Raw genomic sequence first — 17,602 nt, 5'->3', positions numbered from 1 at the left:
CATATCCACAGGCCGCTGGAGCCCGAGACCAGGCAGGTCGACTGCTGGACAGCACCGAGGTCACACGGGGTCGGGCCCAGACGCTGCTGGAGACGATCCGGGCTGTGGACCGTGCCCTGAGCGGTAAGGCTGCTGGGACAGGGGTGTCCTTGGGGTCTCGCCCGAGCACGTCCTGGGAGAACTGGCAGGGGTGCGTGCTTAGCTGTGTGTGGTGTGCTCAGGATGTGCGTAAGGGGCTGATGAGTCCAGGTGGACTGCGTGAGATGGGCCAAGCTGGCCACTTCCTTCATGACAAACAGACCTTGAACACGCAAAAATGATGGCTCCCGGGCCGGCGCAGTGGGGCCCAGCCTAGCCCAGGAGTCCAAGAGAAAGTGCCCTTCTAGCTGGGCGTGAGCCGGCTGGCAAGGAGGGCTGTGGGGAGGGGGGGCTGGCCGAGCTGGGTACCCGGGGAAGGCCAGGCGGAAGGGCAGCGTGCGCTCTACCCGAGCTCACCAAGGAATGAAGCACACGCCAAGAGGCTGCCCGCACAACCTTCAGCCCTGACCACCTTCGGCCCCACAGAGCTCGCAGCCCAGATGGGCCATCTGACGCCAGCTAACGCCTCGGCCCCCTCGGGAGAGACGCTGAGCTGGACGCTGGCGCAAGTGGAGCGTCTGCTCCAGGAGATGCGGGCGCGGAGCCTGGGGGGCCCCCGGGCAGTGGCCGAGGCCGAGCTGGCCGAGGCCCAGACACGTGAGTGCTGCTAACCGGTCAGGCAGGGCTTGGGGGGGTGGGGAGTGGGCAGGGGGAGGCCGGCTCAGAGCTGAGAGGTGGAGGGAGGGGTTGGGTGGGCAGAGGGAGGCCGGCTCAGTTGAGGGCTGGGAGGGGGAGGGGCTGGGGGGGTTGGTGGGCAGGGGGAGGCCAGCTCAGAGCTGAGGGTTAGAAGGAGGAGTTGGGTGGGCAGGGGGAGGCTGGCTCAGAGTTGAGGGCTGGGGAGGGGCGGAGGGGCGGGTCTGGCTCAGAGCCCAGCTGTGTCGTGGCCCCAGCTGGGCCTTGGAGGGGCAGGGACCAGTCAGGGACCAGAGGAGCTCCGGCTGCCCGAGTGACAGCTCTGACGCCCGGTGTTGGCCAGTGCTAATGCACGTGCAGGAGCACCTGGCTGGCCGCTGGGGGGAAAACCAGGAACTGTCCACGGAAATCCATGACCAGCTGGCCCAGTATGAGGCTGACCTTATGGACCTTCGCGAGGCCCTGAACCGGGCGGTGGACACCACGCGGGAGGCCGAGGAGCTCAACAGCCGCAACCAGGAGCAGCTGGAGGAAGCCCTGGTGAGGGCCGGCCCCTGCCCTCCCCCTCCCCTCCCCCTCTCCTCTCCACTCTCCCCTCCCCCTGGTTCTCTGCCCTCTCCTTCCTTCTACCCCAGGACCCCTGCTTGCCTGTCACGCCCTTTAACCCCAATCTTGCCCCCAGCAACGGAAGCAGGAGCTGTCACGGGACAACGCAACGGTGATGGCTGCCCTGCAGGCCGCCCAGCAGACCCTGAACCATGTTGTGGAGCTTCTGCATGGCGTGGATATAGCCAAGGAGGTGAGGCCGGCCGAGGTCCTGTCCCCCCCGTGCAGCTGCTTTCCGGGCGGCAGCCACGGCCGGTTCCTGTGCCCTCCGCATACCCCTGAGGCCCCTGGGGTCCCAGGTTGGGTGGGTGGCGTAGGAGTCGGGGTGTCCTCACTCGGCCCCGCCCTGCCCCTCCCCAGGAGTTGGAGCGCCTGGCGGCCAGCCTCGACGGCGCACGCGCACCCCTGCTGCAGAAGATGCAGCTCTTCTCCCCAGCCGGCAGCAAGCTAGGTCTGGTGGAGGCCGCTGAGGCCCACGCCCGGCAGCTGGACCAGCTGGCACTCAACTTGTCTAGGTGCGTGTGGACCGCCAGGGGCCAGGCCAGCCCCTGCCAGAGGCAGCCACGCCTGAACAGGGGCTGGCTGGGAGGGTTCCTGCAGGGAGAAGCCATTCCCCCGAAAGGGGTCAGAAAGGAACACCTGGCGGGCAGAGGCGGGGCTCGGAGGCCTGGAGGCTGGACCAAGAGGCAGGATGGCCGTTGTAACGCTGGGCACCACAGCCTGGGCTCACCTGCGCTCCGAGCCCCCTCCCCCCGCCGCTGCTGTCCTGCACAGCGAGCCCCCCCCCCCCGCCGCTGCTGTCCTGCACAGCGAGCCCCCTCCCCCCGCCGCTGCTGTCCTGCACAGCGAGCCCCCTCCCCCCGCCGCTGCTGTCCTGCACAGCGAGCCCCCCCCCCCCCGCCCCCCACAAACCTCTCATCTCTCCCACACAGCATCATCCGGGGCATCAACCAGGACCGCTTCATCCAGAGGGCTGTGGAGGCCTCCAACGCCTATAGCAGCATCCTGCAGGCTGTGCAGGCTGCGGAGCGCGCAGCCGGCCAGGCCCAGCGGCAGGCGGCTCACACATGGGAGGTAGGTGAGACCTAACTTTCCCAAGGCTCTGGTCCCCCGTTTCCCGGTGCTCCTGGCGGTCTGAACTGCACCCTGTTTTCCCTCTGCAGCTGGTGGTCCGGAAGGGCCTGGCAGACCGAGCCCAGCGACTGCTGGCCAACAGCAGTGCGCTGGAGGTGGCCATCCGGGGGCAACGGCGGCGGTTAGACCTCGGTGAGTGGAGCCGGGCCTGCAGGGTGTCTGGACTATGAGGGGACCCTGGTCCTGAGGCTTCCGTGTGGCGTCTCAGGCCCTGCCCCGTGGGACCCCGGTTTGTCCCATGTGAACTGTACTCGCAGGCCGGGGCTCACGCCAGCACTCGGTTGGGAATCTGAGTCTGTGCGGCTCCGGCATGGCTCTCGGGGTGAGGAAGCTGGGCCCGGCTCCGTGGCACTGAGTTTCCTCTTCTGCAGCGCGGGTCGCCCTGCAGGGTGCTGGCACCCAGATCCGGGACATGCGTGCACAGAAGGACGAGCTGGCAGCTCGGGTCCGGGAGGCCCAGGCCATGCTGGCCATGGACACAGGTGTGTGGTTCCTCCCCGCACCTGCCCACCGAGCCTTCACTCCCTCAGGGCCCCGGGATGGTGGGTGCGTCCCTGCCTGAGCCCTGGGAACAGCCCCTGGCCACCCGTGGCGGATGAGCCCGGCCCCGGCCTGTCCAGCTGGCGGCACGCGCCAGACGCCGGGCACGGGGTGAAGGCCCAGGGCAGGCGGGTGTGGAGGGCCGCGCCTGCTGTTTGCGGAGGGCTCAGAGCGAAGCGCACGGCTGGACCACGTGCGTGGGGACGTTTCGCCCCATGGGTGCTCCACGACCTGAACAAGTAGACTCAAGTTGGAATGTGGCGGGGCCCAGGCCAGCATCCCTGCTGGGGAGAAGCTGGTTTTCCGCACTGGGCTTTGGGGATGGTGCGGTGACTGGGTTTGGCAGTGGAGGCCCGGGTGGTCCCCGCCCAGCCCTGCCCTCCCGCCCACCATTCCTGCAGACGAGACAAGCGAGAAGATCGCCCACGCCAAGGCAGTGGCTGCCCAGGCCCAGGACACGGCCTCCCGCGTGCAGTCCCGGCTCCAGGACATGCAGAAGAACCTAGAGGACTGGCAAGGCCGGTTTGGGGGGCTGCGCGGCCGGGACCTGGGCCAGGTGGTACTTGACGCGGGCCGCTCAGGTGAGCTGCAGTCCACGCTCCCGAGGGAGTGGGGTGGGCAAAGTGAAGTGCTCAGCCCCCCCTCCCCCCCAGCGTCCACCCTGGAGAAGACCCTGCCACAGCTGCTGGCCAAGCTGAGTCTCCTGGAGAACCGCGGGGTGCACAACACCAGCCTGGCCCTGTCCGCCAGCATCGGCCGCGTGCGGGCGCTCATTGCTCAGGCCCGGGGTGCTGCCAGCAAGGTGTGCGGGGCCGCCCCAGTGTGGGATTGGTGGGGACAGTGGGCCTCGCGACCACATGGCAAGCACGGACGCACCTGTCACCCCAGGTCAAGGTATCCATGAAGTTCAATGGGCGCTCAGGGGTGCAGCTACGCACCCCACGGGACCTCTCTGACCTGGCTGCCTACACCGCCCTCAAGTTCTACCTGCAGAGCCCCACACCTGCACCCGCGCCTGGAGAGAACACTGGAGACCACTTCGTGCTCTACATGGGCAGCCGCGAGGTGCCGGGAGCGGCGGGAGGAGGGGCGGGGGAGGAGGGACGGGCTGCCCAGCGGGCGGGTGGGCGGTGGGCAGCAGTGTCCCATCCCAACTGTCCCCTGCCGCTGCCATCCAGGCCAATGGGGATTACCTGGGCGTGTCTCTGCGCAACCAGAAGGTGCACTGGGTGTTCCGGCTGGGGGAGGCCGGGCCCGCCACCCTCAGCATCGATCAAGACATTGGGGAGCAGTTTGCAGCCATCAGCATGGACAGGTAGGGATGCACCAGGGCCATGGTGGGCCGGCGTGGGGCCCGCGGCCGTGTCTCACCTCGCACTTCCGCCCTCAGGACCCTCCAGTTTGGCCACATGTCCATCACAGTGGAGAATCAGGTGATCCAGGAGATCAAGGGAGACACTGTGGCCCCCGGCATAGAGGGCTTACTCAACCTGCGGCCCGACGACTTCGTGTTCTACGTGGGAGGTTATCCCGACAACTTCACGGTGAGCTCGGCCTCGAGGGCTTCTCCTCTTCTCCCCAGAAGGGCTCGTGGTTGTCTAGCCTCAGTGGGTACTGCTGCTGCCCAAGCTCCCACTGGGCACTCCTGGGGAGGTGCCCTGACCACCGCTCTGCCCACAGCCACCCCCACCACTCCGTTTCCCCGGCTACCGCGGCTGCATTGAGATGGAGTCGCTGAACCAGGAGGTGCTGAGCCTCTACAACTTCCAGAGGACCTTCAGACTCAACACGGCCGTGGACAAGCCCTGTGCTCGGTATGTACGGCCTCCCCTCCGGTGCCGTCCTCCCCTCTCCATCCTCCACTCACCCCAGACCCTCTGCCTGCAGCTACAAGTCCACCGGGGACCCCTGGCTCACCGATGGCTCCTACTTTGATGGCACTGGCTTCGCCCGCATCACCTTCGAGAAACAGTTCAGCAACACAAAGCGCTTCGAGCAGGAGCTGCGGCTCGTGTCCGTCGACGGGATCATCTTCTTCCTGAGGCACCAGGCATGCCCCCCTCCCCTTTCCCCCCTCCCCCCTCCCCCATGTGGGCCCTGCCATGCTGACCTTGCCCACCCCCCTCCCCCCCTCCCCCTAGAGCCAGTTCCTATGCCTGGCCGTGCAGCAAGGCAGCCTGGTGCTCTTCTATGACTTCGGCACAGGCCTGAATGAAGCAACTCCGCTGCACCCCGGGCCGCCCATGACCGCGGCCAGCAAGGCGGTAAGGTCGGGGGGCGCTTGGGAGGCGGGGACCCCAGGCCCATGGCTTGCCTTGAAGCCTTCCACCCGTGTCCACCAGATCCAGGTGTTCCTTCTGGCCACCAATCGCAAGCGTGTGCTGGTACGCGTGGAGCGGCTCACAGTGTTCAGTGTGGAGCTGGACAACAAGCTGGAGCTGGCCGACACCTACTTCCTGGGTGGCGTGCCCCCCGAGCAGCTGCCCCTGAGGTGAGGACCGGGCCGTGGGCCGGGTGGGGCCCGCACAGCTTGGCCGGGGCTCGGAGGGATCTCCCCCCTGACCCTGTCTCCTGCAGCCTGCAGCCGCTCTTCCCCTCTGGGGGCTCCATCCGAGGCTGTATGAAGGGGATCAAAGCGCTGGGCAAGTATGTGGACCTCAAGAGGCTCAACACCACCGGCATCAGCTTCGGCTGCACCGCCGACCTGCTGGTGAGCTGCCTTCCCGCTGCCCCGCCTGCCAGCGAGTGCGCTTGGGTGGTAGGCCTCAGCATCCTCCTCCCCACAGGTGGAGCGCATCATGACTTTCCACGGCCACGGCTTCCTGACCCTGGGCCTCCCCAGTGTGGCGCCCCTCACCAGCCCTGTCTACTCTGGCTTTGGCTTCCGCAGCACCCAGGAAAATGGTCTGCTGTACCACCGCGCATCCCCGGTGAGACCACCTGCCCACAGCCCTGACCCCTCCCTCTCCCCTCCAGGCTGGCCATGCCTGGACACACACACACACCCAGGCTGGCCATGGCTTGCTCTACTCCTGAGCTGGCTGTGGCCAATCTGGGCAGGGTGGCTGGAGCGGGGTAGCCTGGGCCCACTTCTGCCTGGCTAACTGGCCCGGCCGCTGTTCCCAGGATGGGCTATGCCAGGTGTCCTTGAAGCAGGGCCAGGTGACACTCCTGCTTATGAAGACAGAGGTGAAAACCCGACGGGTCTTTGCAGATGGGGTCCCACACTACGTGGCCTTCTACAGCAATGCGACCGGGTGAGCCCCGTCCCCGCCTGGCACAGGCCAGCCCAGCCCTGCAGAGGAGCGGGCAGGGCCGGGGAAACACTGCCTTTCTATTTCCCAGGGTCTGGCTCTACGTAGATGACCAGCTGCAGCAAATGAAGCCTCACCGGGTGCCTCCTGCTGGGCTGCCGCCCGACCCACAGGGAGCCCGCCTGCTGCTGGGAGGCCTGGATGAGCCCGGCCCCTCGCACAGATTCAGCGGCTGCATCAGCAATGTCTTTGTACAGCGGTAAGCTGTGGGCAGGTGGGGGCGAGGCCCCAGCTAGGCCCTTGCAGCTGACTCTGCCCGCCTGCCCCCCCAGACTCCAGGGCCCACAGCGCGTGTTCAACCTGCAGCAGAATCTGGGCAGTGCCAACGTGAGCACAGGCTGCACCCCAGCGCCAGAGACACAGGCTGCGGGCCACCGCCGACCCCAGGGGCTGCGGGTCTCTGCTCGGAAGGTGGGGCCACGGCTGGTGGGGGCGGAGCTAGGCGGGGCCATGGCTGGGGTGGGCGGGGCTGGGTGGGTGGAGCGGGGCCACGGCTGGGGTGGGCGGGGCTGGGGTGGGTGGGGCCACGGCTGGGGTGGGCCGGGCTGGGTGGGTGGAGCCGGGCCACGGCTGGGGTGGGCGGGCTGGGGTAGGCGGGCAGGAGGGAGTCCCGCTGTGGCCTCTGCATCTCCATCTGTGCTTTAAGACCTCACGACGCAGACGCCAGCCCCGGCAGGACTCTGCCTGCCCCGCATTCCACCCCAGCACCACCCCAGACGCCTACCAGTTTGGAGGGTCCCTGCTCAATCACCTGGAGTTTTCAGGCATTTCGAGCTCCCATGGGAACGGGTAGGGCCGGGCCGCCGGGCCGGGTGGGAAGGGTTGGTTCGGGGGAGCCCCCAGGCTGATACCGTGCTCCCCCTCCAGGTCCCACTTCTCCATGCTCGTCTACCCCCGTGCCTCCTACGGCCTCCTCCTCTACGCCGCCCCCCAGACCCACAGCCCCGCCCTGGTGCTTTACTTGAATCGTGGTCACTTCACTGTGCAGACCGAAGGCCCTGGGCCTGGGCTCCACGCCAGGAGCCAGCAGCGTTCCCGGTCCGGCCAGTGGCACATGGTGAGGCTTCGGCGAGGGTGTGGCAGGACCCCAGGAACCGTCCCCGCGCTGACCCCCCTCTCCCCACCCCAGGTGTCCGTGCACTGGGAGCAGAATAAAATCCAGCTGCTGACCTACGGGGTCCCGGCGGTGAGCCAGGGGCCCTCGCACAGCGGGATGCAGCGGGCAGACGGCCTGCAGCCTCTCACCCTCTTTGTGGGCGGCCTCCCCCCCAGCCGCCGTGCTGTCAAGCTCCCGGTGAGAAGCGCCTCCACCCACCCACCCTCTGAACCCCCCCCCCGCCCCCCCCCCCAGACCCAGCCTCACCCAGCCCCTGCTCCCCGCAGGTGTCCGTGGGGTTTAGTGGCTGTGTGAAAAGACTGCAGCTGGACAAGCAGCCCCTGGGGCCCCCCACACGATCGGTGGGGGTCACACCCTGCACCCCAGGACCGCTGGAGCCAGCCCTCGTCTTCTCAGGCAGAGGGGGAGTCATCACTCTAGGTCTGTGGCAGAGGCGGCCCCGGGGGTTCTGGAAGGCTCTGGGCAGGCCTGGCCTTCTCTCACTGCAGTCCTCCCCACAGAGCCTCCCAAGGCCACGCTGACTCAGGTGGAGCTGGAGCTGGAGGTGCGGCCCCTGCTGGCCTCGGGCCTGGTCTTCCACCTGGGCCGGGGCCAGGCGCCCCCCTACCTGCAGCTGCAGGTGTCTAAGGAACAGGTACGCAGGGCTGCGCTGGGCACAGGCACGCCCCTCCGGTGGCCTTGGGTAGGTAGAGCCAGACTGTCCCCTCCCCAGGTCCTGCTGCGGGCAGACGACGGGGCAGGCGAGTTCTCCACGTGGGTGAAGCACCCCGAGGCCCTGTGTGATGGGCGGTGGCACAGGCTGGCAGGTGAGTGGCCCTACCTGGCTATCCCTGGGGCACCTCACTCTCCTGCCAGCAGGGGCCGCTGCAGGCCCCACAGCTGTCCCTGGAGCTGTGGGGAGCTGGGCTGAAACCTCCCTCCCCCCAGCCATCAAGAGCCAGAATGCGCTGTGTCTGGAGGTGGACAGAGCGAGCAACCACACCGTGGGCCCCTCACCAGCGGCCTTGGCTGGGGCCCCTGCACCTCTGCACCTTGGGGGCCTGCCCGGTGAGTATGGCCTCAGCCATGGGGGAGCTGCCCCCCGCCCCGAGGGTGCAGAGGGCCCACGGGGTCTAGGCTCACTCCTGTGCCCTCCTCTGCACCACAGAGTCCACAGCCGCAGAGGGGACTCCCCGGGCCTACCAAGGCTGCATAAGGAAGCTGGTGGTGAACCACTCTCCCATCGCCTGGACCACGGTCACGGAGCTGCAGGGGGAAGCAGGGGTCAGCGGCTGCCCAGTCACATAGTGCAGCTGCCCCTGTGGAGCCCTGGCTCTGGGCTGGCTTCCCCTGGGCGGCCAGGCCCCCGCGGGCTGGGTGTCACCGAGGTTTGTGGGTATTTATGTAGACTAGTTCCAAGGGTGACCGCTCTCATTTCTGGAGTTTTACCTTTTCCAATCTAAAGGCAAGACACTAAAAGGGGTTTATACTTTGTACCTTCTCTGAGATCTGAAAGTTCACTGGTTTCTTCTCAAAACAAAAATTAAAAGTAATTTGCTTAACTATGTGTGGGATTGAAACTAAAACCAGTTAGCATGTGCAGCATGGAGGGAGACAGCCAGAACACACGCAGGTACACACCGCAGGTGTGCACACACACAGCACACACGCTCTCCTTGCCACAGACCAAACCAGCTGCGAGTGTCAGGTCCAAGTCAGAAATATGGGGTCCCTCATCGGCTTGGGTCCACAGCCACTCCAGCTCACACCCGGGACAAAGACCAGAGTTGGCAGGTAAAAGAAAGGACTTTTATTTATTAGTGAGTTGGAACAGGAAAGGGTATGCAACAAATCACGAATGCCACTACAAGAGCCACATGACTAAGAATTCAAACTCCTTAAAAGACGGTAAATAACTTAATCTAGACTCATGTCTTCCTCTTCATCTTTCTTGTCTTTTGCATCGCCCTCCTTCTGCTCAGATTTGGCATTGTTCTGCATAGCTTTGGCAAATGCTTCCACATCTGAAATGCATTTAAAATACAATTAGGGCTGAGGCATGGCTCAAGTACCAGGGTACCAGGCTGTGAAGAAAGTGTGAGGCCTGAAGCTCAAACCACAGTCCCAGAAAAATACGAGTGACTACTACCCTACCCCCGCCAGGAGCTGCTTCCCGGGGCGCGGAGGGGCCGGAGGGGAAGCGGGGAGGTACTCACCGCCCTTGTTGGCGGCCTCCACAGCCTCTGCAGGCAGGCCAAACTGGCACATGAGAGGGCCCAGCTGCCCCGAGGCCAAGGCTGCACTGAACATTCCCAGGGCCTGTGAGAGAGAGCCGTGTGCGCGTCAGGGCTGAGTGCTGGGTGACAGCCCAGCAAGGCCCGGGCACGGCCCGGCGGCACGGGTGTTCCACTGCCCCAAAGGCAGGATGGGGTCTCCCTGAACACACGGCTCGCGCCTGCCTACCTGCTGGAACTGGGGCGAGGTCAGCGTGTTCTGGATCTCATCGGCGGTCTGGGGCAGGGACTCCCCCGAGGGCAGGTAGGGCAGGAGGCGCTCCTGGACATCTGCGTTAGCGAGGATGGGAGCCATGATCTCCGGCGTCAGCACACTGGCCAGATCCACTAGGGCATGAGCACAGGGCCGTGAGTGGCTCAGCCTGGACTCCACGTGGGAAGCAAGGACACACCCACCCGCAAGGGGGGGCGGGCCCTCAACTCCCAAGCCCCCCTCAGCATGGGCACAGCCACCTTACCTTGCTGGCTACCTCCGGGCCCGGCCGGCACGTTCATGGTGGCCAGAATGCTCTGCAGGTCGCTCAGCTGGATGGGCTGGGTCGGGCTGGCCGCCGTGCTGGCTCCATTACCTGAACTGGGCGCGGGGCTTGGGCTGGTGGCCGAGGCAGCTGCTGGGGCGGAAGGGGCTGGGGTGGCGCGGGCAGAAGAGGTGGTGGAGGATGGGGTGACGGCTGCCGACTGGCTCCGGGAGCTGGAAAAGCGAGGGCGCTCTAGAGCGGCGAGGTCCTACTCCAGACGCCCACCCACCCCAAGCCCCATGTCCTACGTGGGGTCTCAGAGGGAAGGGACAGACAATGGCCGGCTACGGGGGTGCCTGCACGCTGGGCAGGGTGCTGTGGGCTCACCTGGAGGAAGAGCTGCTGGCCGGAGGCCCGCCACTCCCCAGGAGACTGGCCAGGCCCGGCCCAGTGAGGGCCCCAAGCCCACCTGAAAGGAACAAGGGGATGTGTGCTGGTGACCCAGCTGCTTCCCCACAGACTCCAGCGGGTCCCCACGTGACAGCCACAGGCCTGGGGGAAGACAGACGGACACCACACCCAGCCTTGGAACGAGTGTCAGGGGTCAGCGCCTACATGCTGGAAGCATGTTCGACTGAGCCAGACGGCATCCCACTGCATTACATGACCCAAGCACTGGCCGGCATGTCAGCTGCAGTCTGAGCTGCTGGTGGGCGGGCAGCCCAGAGGCCCGGGCCGGAGCCCTGAGTGCAGATCCCTGGCCCCAGGTGAGCAGGGGCCTCCCAGAGTGGCAGTGCAGGGCACAGGCCGGGCTGGGGCTCACTCTGTACCACAAAAGGCACTGAGGAAACACAGGCTTCAAAACGAGCCCCGCCCCCAACTCAGGAGCCAAGCTTGGGGTTACCCAGTCCTCCAAGGCCGGCGGGTCCGATCAGCTGCATGAGTTGGCTGTGACTCATATTTCCCAGCAGGCTCTGCAGGCCACCCTCACCTGGAAAACACAGGGTCCCCCGTGGGTATCCTGTGGCTTGGACTTGACCGGGGGTACCACTGCCAGGCAGGGGGCAAAAGGGGGTTGGGGAGCAGGTGGCCATGCCCCAGGGTCCATGCCCATCTTACCACCCAGAGCAGAGAGCTCGTGGCCGCCACTCCCGCTGGCCCCCAGCGCTCCGGGCATTGGAGGGTTATTCAGATACTCGTTGACTTTCCGGCAGTGCTCCTCATCCTGGTCAGTCTTGGGCTCCTGAGGAGGACACACGAGAGGCCCCATGCTGAGCCACCCGCGTGGGAACCGGCTGGTGCCGGTTGGCTTCTGAGCGCCCACATGACGGGCCGTCCTGACCCGGCCCCACAAGGACCCGAAGAAGCAGAAGCAGCCAGCCCAGGCGCTGGTGGGGAGAGCGGCCACACCTCCCGGGCAGCCGAGGGGCGGGCCTGCAGATGCTGGGGAGGAGCGAGTCACCCGCCCCTGCGGCCTCCCCAGCAGCTCGGCCGGCAGCCTCTTTCCCTCAGTCACAGGACCTGCCTGCTACACTGCCGCCGCCCGCTGCTGCCCGCCCTGTGGCACCCCTGGAACGCGCAACAGCCCACAAGGTCCCTGGGCACCTGCTACACAGTACACAGGGATGCTCAGCCCTCATAGGAAAGGGGCAAGAAAAGCACAAAATAAGGAAAACTGGAAAACAAGAAAAGGAACTGAGCAGCAGTGGTGCCTCAGCCCGTAACACTGGCTACTCAGAGGCGGCCATCAAAGGCTCAAAGACACCAGACAGGGATGCCCAGGGGACGTTGCCATTAACCACCAAAAAGCTGGAAAGAGAGGTGTGGCTCAAGGGGTAGAGGCTAGCCTTGAGCAAAAAGGATAAAGGACAGTGTCCAGGCCTTGAACTCAAGCCCTGGTATCAGCACCAAGAGGCGGGGGGGATGAGGCACAGATCTGGAATCCCAGACTTGGGGAGGGGGCGGCAGGCAGGCCTCAAGTTCTAGGCCATCCTAGATAACTGAGACCCCATCTAGAAAGTCAGGAAGTTTGACACCAATTCTGGCGAATAATAGACAACTGCTTTACACCCACACCTGGCAAACCACACCCCATCCTTATAAGTCAAGTTTAATTTGAAAACAACCACACCCACTGTTCTCCTATGATCCCTCAGACCAGGTGAGCAGATCACTGGACAATGCTGCCCCTCTAGATGGGACTAGAAGTGGGTAGCAGTGACTGTCCAAACTGCTAATGCCTGTGGCTCTGATCTAGTACTGGGTTTGAACTCAGGACCCTGTGCTTACCGGGCAGGCACTCAACCACTGAGCCACATCTACAGCTCCTTTTCACATTGGCTACTTTGAGATAGTCTCACTTGTTGCTTGCTTTAGACCATGATCCTATTTTATGCTCCCTGTACCTCTAAGATGACAGAATACGTACTACCATGCTCATTTTCTCCCATTACCATAAGTCTCACACTCTTTCTTGTGTCGGAAGGCCTGGACCTTGTCCCAGGCTCAGCCTCCCTCAGAGCAGGGTAACAGGTGTGTGCAGTCATGCCCTTTAGCTGTTGAAGTGAGCTCTAACAAACGTTGGCTGGCTGGCCTAAAACTTCTGTTCTCATCTTAGCATGCGACTGCAGACACCAGCGCTGGTGCCCGGCACTAGGTCTAGCTGTTGGCCCACAGTCCGCTTACACACCTAGGAAAGAACTTAGATCCCAAGCTATTCTATGCAACGCTGCCAGAACACAAAGGGAATCACAGCTGACAGCCTCACAGGCTCAGAATCACAGGCCTCCGAGTAAGTGGTAGCTCCCTGATTTGAGGACATGGGAGCCATGGAGGAGGGAAAGCTACCACAGACTAAGGAAGCAGGGAACCACCCTGGGCAGGGATCCGCCCCTACCCTGGAGGCTCAGTGACCCCCCCCCCCCCAGGAGAGGGCAGAGAAAGTGGTGGAAACAGGATCAGACCCACCACCGCTGGTGATGCTCAGGGGCAGGAGCCTTGGCACAAGCCATCCCAGCGCCAAGGAACTCCAGACAACCTTGGCGTTGTCAGGCTGGCCACCTAGTGTGTGTCACCACTAACAAACTGGGTGGCGTCACAGCAAGAAAAGCCAAAGCACTCAACAGCCCCACCGGGTACCTGCATCCAGAAGAAGAGCCGTTTGGACCCGGCCTTAAACTTGAGCACGTAGACTCTCCCGCTGGGGCACTGTGCCACGCGCTTGAACTCGCAGTCATCCGGGAAGATAATCAAATCCTGGCAACCCCAAGAGGAGAGTCAGCCTCCCCCTCCCATGCAGGCCCGACATAAGCCCTGGCTCTCCAGGGAAACTCACTGAACCCCAAGTCTTGACAGGACGGGGTGCAGCGCTCAAAGGACCCGGGGAGGAGCGGAGGAGCCCGCAGATCTTGAAGGACTTCAACATAAACGTTTTAGGATTAAAGTTACAAGGTAAGAAGTCAACAAGGAGCACTTGGATCCAAGAACAAAGAACTCCAGGGAGAGACCAGTACCGAAAGGCCTGGCTCCTCAAGGGCTCTGATGAAGGTCAGGATTTCGGGCCTGTCCCCCAGCGCCAGGCCGGAGGAGCGTGTCACCGGCCCACGCCGTGCCCGTGCGCACAGGACTTCACTGGGGGCCGGGGCCGGGCCGCCGGCCGCCCCAGCGCAGCCCCGGCCCGGCCCGGCCCGCGGGCACTCACGTCCTCCACGGTCCCCGACGTCCTGTCCTTCCAGCAGAAGTGAATGAGCGAGTCGTCCGTCTGCTGGATGTACACGAGCCCTTTCCGCTTGTCGGGGGTGACCGTGGTTCCCTTCAGCGACATCTTCCCCGCGCGGAACTCCACGAGGTACTTGCTGGAGGAGCCGCGCGAGCCCGGCACCAGGCTCGGGAAGAGGGCGCCCGACGTCGTCATCCTGAAAGCAGAGGCGGGCGCGGCGGCCCGGCGCGCGCTGTCCCGGGCCGTCCCGGGGCCGGGGCCGGCTTCCCTCCGGAGGCGTCCCCGGGCGCCGGGCTGCGCCGCCCGGGGGCCAGCCCGACCTCGAGCCGGCGGCGGGCAGCGCCGGCCGGGCCGAGGCCGGCTGACGCCGCGTCCGCGGGGCGCCGCGCGGCCCCCACGTCCCGCCCCCTCCGGAGCCCCGGGGGGCCCGCCCGGCCGCCCTCCGGCCCCGCGCCCGGCCCCGGCCCGCGCCCGCCCCCAGCCGTGCGGCCCGGCCCCGCACCTGGCTGCGCCTACACTCGGCTCACAGGCACCGTCCGGGCTCGCTCTTCCTCCTCGGCGCCTGCCGGGCCCCGCCGGAAGCCCGCGCTCGGCCCGCCCCGCCGCCGCTCTAGCCGCCGATTGGGCTTCGTCAGGCTCGCGGCCGGCCCCATTTCTCCATCAATTGGCTCTCACGGCCGTCCATCGCATCGCCCCGCCCTGTCCCGCCCCCGCGCCGGCGGTCCCCTTCCGGCGGAAGTGCGGGCCCCGGGCGCGCGGCCCAGAGCGGCCCCTATTGTTGCTGTGTCATAGGGGAGCGGCGGCGGCCCCTGGCGGCGGCGCCGGGAACGGCGGGCCGCGAGCCCGCAGCGCCCGCGGGGCGGCGCCCCGGGGACGGGCGGAGGCCGAGGCGTGGCCGGGGCGGCGGGCGGCCCCGCGTACCGGGCGCGCGGCGGGGACGGGCCCGGGAGGCGGAGGCGAGGCCGGCGGCCGTGACCCCCGCCCGAGGGCGCCTGCTCCGGCCGCGGCTCCCGGCGCTGCGCCCGCCGCGTCCCCGCGCGTCGGCGGTGCGGGCCCGGTGGCTCGCCTGGGCGCGTTCCGTGGCTGTCCTTCTGCGCGCGCACGCGCACTCGGGACACCGCTCGTGGGCCCTTGTGCACGGCGCGCGAGGGGAGAGCCCGCGCCCCGCCGCCGGTGGAGCCTGCGGCCGGGCGCGCCGGCGCCGCTGCCCGCTCCGCCCGCGCGCGGAGGGCGCCCGCGGGTGCACCTGCCTCCTGCGCGGCGCCCGCCTCACCGTACCCATCCTCCTCCGGTTTTGTTTCTGTGCGGCGTCTGGAATCTGTGGCTCAGCGGGCTGGAGCTGCGCCCGCTCGGCCAGGCTGCCAGCCCAGCTTTTTGCTAGGTCGCCTCATGGGCGTTTCTGCTTGGGCTGACTTCAGACAGAGACCCCTCAGGTCTGTCTCCTGGGCGCCAGCCACTGAGCCGCTGATACCCAGCTGACAAGTCTTTTTTTTTTATTTTTTTGCCGGTCGTGGGGCCTGAACTCTGGGCCTGGGCGCTGTCCCTCAGCTCTTCAGATCAAGGCTAGCGCTCTACCACTTGAGCCACAGCGCCACTTCCGGCTTTTTCTGCTTATGTGGTGCTGAGGAATCGAACCCAGGGCCTCATGCAAGGGAGGCAAGCACTCTACCACTGAGCCACCTTCCCAGCCCAAGAAGTCCAAGCTTCAACCCTAGCACCACAAAAACACAACAATGAGAACAACAACAAAAGTCCTTAACTGCTAACCAAGCAAGCTCAGCGGCTCACAGGAAAGCCTGGGTGGACGGGAGCCGGGTGGAAGACCTGGGTGTGGTTGGTAGTAGGCTGCAGAAAAGAGGCTCACAGGACCCCCACCAGGGAGACAGGAACTCAGCTCACCTTCTAGAACACTTGCAAAGAAATCCAGCACCGCGTGCGGCGAGGCTGGCACAGACACGGTAGAGAGCAGCAGCTATGCAGTTTTCCCTTTTTTATTAGTAGTTTTTTTTTTTTTTTTTTTTTTTTTGAGCAATCCGAGCAAGGTTTACAGCAGAACGAAGCAGAAAGTACAGTGAGTTCCCAGGGCTCTGCCATGCCCCCTCCCAGCCCCCACAGCCTCCTCTTCCAGCAGAGGCACATCGGTTACAGTAACAAACTGTCTCCAGGATTCAGGGGAGCTGTCGCTTGGCAATGTCTTTGTACTGCTCCTGTAACGCTCACCCGCACACACACTGCTCGGTTCTGCTGGCCGGCTCTGCTGCCGCCTGGGTTGCTCTCTTCTGTGTCTCCCGTGGCACACTGGGGAATGTGGCAGGGCGCCTCTTTGCATGCGCAGTGGAGGCCACCCACCTCTCCTTGTTGGTCACTGAGTTCCAGCATCTGAGTTTGGGAGACTTCACAGTCCAACCACAGGGGCGGTGGCAGGGGCGGTTATTTTGTCTTTAAACCTCTGTGTGGGGCTGGGAAGGTAGCTTGGTGGTAGCGTGCTTGCCTAGCATGCATGAGGCCCTGGGTTCGATTCCTCAGCACCACATAAATGGAAAAAGACATAAGTGGCACTGTGGTTCAAGTGGTAGAGTGCTAGCCTTGAGCCACCAAAGCTCAGGGACCATGCCCAGGCCTTGAGTTCAAAGCCCCAGGACTGACAAACAAAACAAAACAACCCTCTGTGCAGCTTTATCATCTTGCCTTTGCTTCCTGAGTGCTGAGCTTGTGTCCCACAGCACCCCGCCCAGGTTGACACATTGGTGACAAATGTCCATCATTACTGTGCTGTCCTGAAAGTGCCAGGTACTCTGTCCCCCCCTTTCTGATTCTTCCCACGTCCATGGTCTTGGCCTCTTTCAGGATGTCCTGTCGTGGGGATCATCACATGCATCCTTTGTGTGTGTGTGTGTGTGGTGGGGCTTGAAGTCTGGGCCTGGGCATTGTCCCTGAGCTCAAGGCTAGCGCACTACCACTTGAACCACAGCACCAGTTCCAGTTTTCTGGTGGTTTATTGGAGATAAGAGTCTCAGGGACTGGGGCTGGGAAGGTGGCTCAGTGGTAGAGTGCTTGCCTTGCATGCATGAGGCCCTGGGTTCGATTCCTTAGCACCACATAAGCAAAAAGAAAAAAAGCCGGAAGTGGCACTGTGGCTCCAGTGGAAGAGTGCTAGCCTTGAGCTGAAGGGCTGAGGGACAGCGCCCAGGCCCAGAGTTCAGGCCCCACAACTGGACCCCCCAAAAAAAGTCTCAGGGACTCTACTGCCCAGGCTGGCTTTGAACCATGATCCTCAGATCTCAGCCTCCTAAGTAGCCAGGCTTAATTACAGGTATGAGCTACCAGCATCCAGCACACACAGACTTTTTAGGTTGCCTTCTCTCATTTAATATGCTTTTTGTGCCACCATGGGCTTGAACTCAGCGTCTGGGAGCTGTTCCTGAGGTTTTTTTTGCTCAAGGCTAGTGCTCTACCACTTGAGCTACCGCTCCATTAATAGCTTTTTAGTGGCTATGGAGATCAGAGTCTCATGGACTTTTCTTCCTGGGCTGGCTTTGAACTGCAATCCTCAGATCTCAGCCTCCTGAGTAGCTAGTACTGCAGGTGTGAGCCCCCGAGTTATTTCATATACATATATATATGTGCTTTTAAGGAAGGGCCCTCCACATCTCTTCGTGAGATTCTTGGAA

At 64.4% G+C, this 17,602-nt stretch overlaps 2 protein-coding genes across 2 annotated transcripts in view; one reads left to right on the top strand and one right to left on the bottom strand.

Annotated features, from left to right (window-relative positions):
- The window catches only part of Lama5 (laminin subunit alpha 5), a 43,545-nt gene extending 34,522 nt beyond the window's left edge, over positions 1–9,023 (top strand). The window contains exons 51-80 of the mRNA XM_042699550.1: positions 12–123; positions 565–735; positions 1,115–1,311; positions 1,454–1,570; positions 1,738–1,892; positions 2,310–2,451; positions 2,541–2,643; positions 2,883–2,993; positions 3,453–3,632; positions 3,705–3,853; positions 3,940–4,116; positions 4,230–4,366; positions 4,442–4,595; positions 4,732–4,865; positions 4,939–5,101; positions 5,193–5,315; positions 5,394–5,542; positions 5,629–5,761; positions 5,838–5,981; positions 6,178–6,308; positions 6,397–6,564; positions 6,638–6,776; positions 7,012–7,154; positions 7,233–7,422; positions 7,495–7,659; positions 7,749–7,902; positions 7,983–8,116; positions 8,195–8,288; positions 8,410–8,529; positions 8,630–9,023. Of these exons, the coding sequence (XP_042555484.1) occupies positions 12–123; positions 565–735; positions 1,115–1,311; positions 1,454–1,570; positions 1,738–1,892; positions 2,310–2,451; positions 2,541–2,643; positions 2,883–2,993; positions 3,453–3,632; positions 3,705–3,853; positions 3,940–4,116; positions 4,230–4,366; positions 4,442–4,595; positions 4,732–4,865; positions 4,939–5,101; positions 5,193–5,315; positions 5,394–5,542; positions 5,629–5,761; positions 5,838–5,981; positions 6,178–6,308; positions 6,397–6,564; positions 6,638–6,776; positions 7,012–7,154; positions 7,233–7,422; positions 7,495–7,659; positions 7,749–7,902; positions 7,983–8,116; positions 8,195–8,288; positions 8,410–8,529; positions 8,630–8,769 (4,329 nt within the window). The 3' untranslated portion in view covers positions 8,770–9,023. The remainder of the gene's footprint in view (positions 1–11; positions 124–564; positions 736–1,114; positions 1,312–1,453; positions 1,571–1,737; positions 1,893–2,309; positions 2,452–2,540; positions 2,644–2,882; positions 2,994–3,452; positions 3,633–3,704; positions 3,854–3,939; positions 4,117–4,229; positions 4,367–4,441; positions 4,596–4,731; positions 4,866–4,938; positions 5,102–5,192; positions 5,316–5,393; positions 5,543–5,628; positions 5,762–5,837; positions 5,982–6,177; positions 6,309–6,396; positions 6,565–6,637; positions 6,777–7,011; positions 7,155–7,232; positions 7,423–7,494; positions 7,660–7,748; positions 7,903–7,982; positions 8,117–8,194; positions 8,289–8,409; positions 8,530–8,629) is intronic.
- A 233-nt stretch (positions 9,024–9,256) lies between these two features.
- On the bottom strand, positions 9,257–14,621 carry Adrm1 (ADRM1 26S proteasome ubiquitin receptor). The gene is made up of 10 exons (XM_042699538.1): positions 14,434–14,621; positions 13,914–14,127; positions 13,352–13,468; positions 11,333–11,456; positions 11,118–11,204; positions 10,601–10,682; positions 10,214–10,446; positions 9,925–10,082; positions 9,678–9,780; positions 9,257–9,485 (listed from the first exon to the last, which is right to left on the bottom strand). The coding sequence occupies exons 2-10, from the start codon at positions 14,124–14,126 to the stop codon at positions 9,379–9,381; spliced, it is 1,224 nt and encodes a 407-aa protein (XP_042555472.1). The 5' UTR covers position 14,127; positions 14,434–14,621; the 3' UTR covers positions 9,257–9,378.
- Between the last annotated feature and the right edge of the window lie 2,981 nt (positions 14,622–17,602).

The sequence above is a fragment of the Dipodomys spectabilis genome, unplaced genomic scaffold (assembly GCF_019054845.1).
Source record: "Dipodomys spectabilis isolate Male_0828 unplaced genomic scaffold, ASM1905484v1 ptg000257l, whole genome shotgun sequence".
NCBI lineage: Eukaryota > Metazoa > Chordata > Mammalia > Rodentia > Heteromyidae > Dipodomys > Dipodomys spectabilis.
Note: the sequence above shows the minus strand (reverse complement) of the source record. Positions and strands in the feature narration are given on the sequence as shown.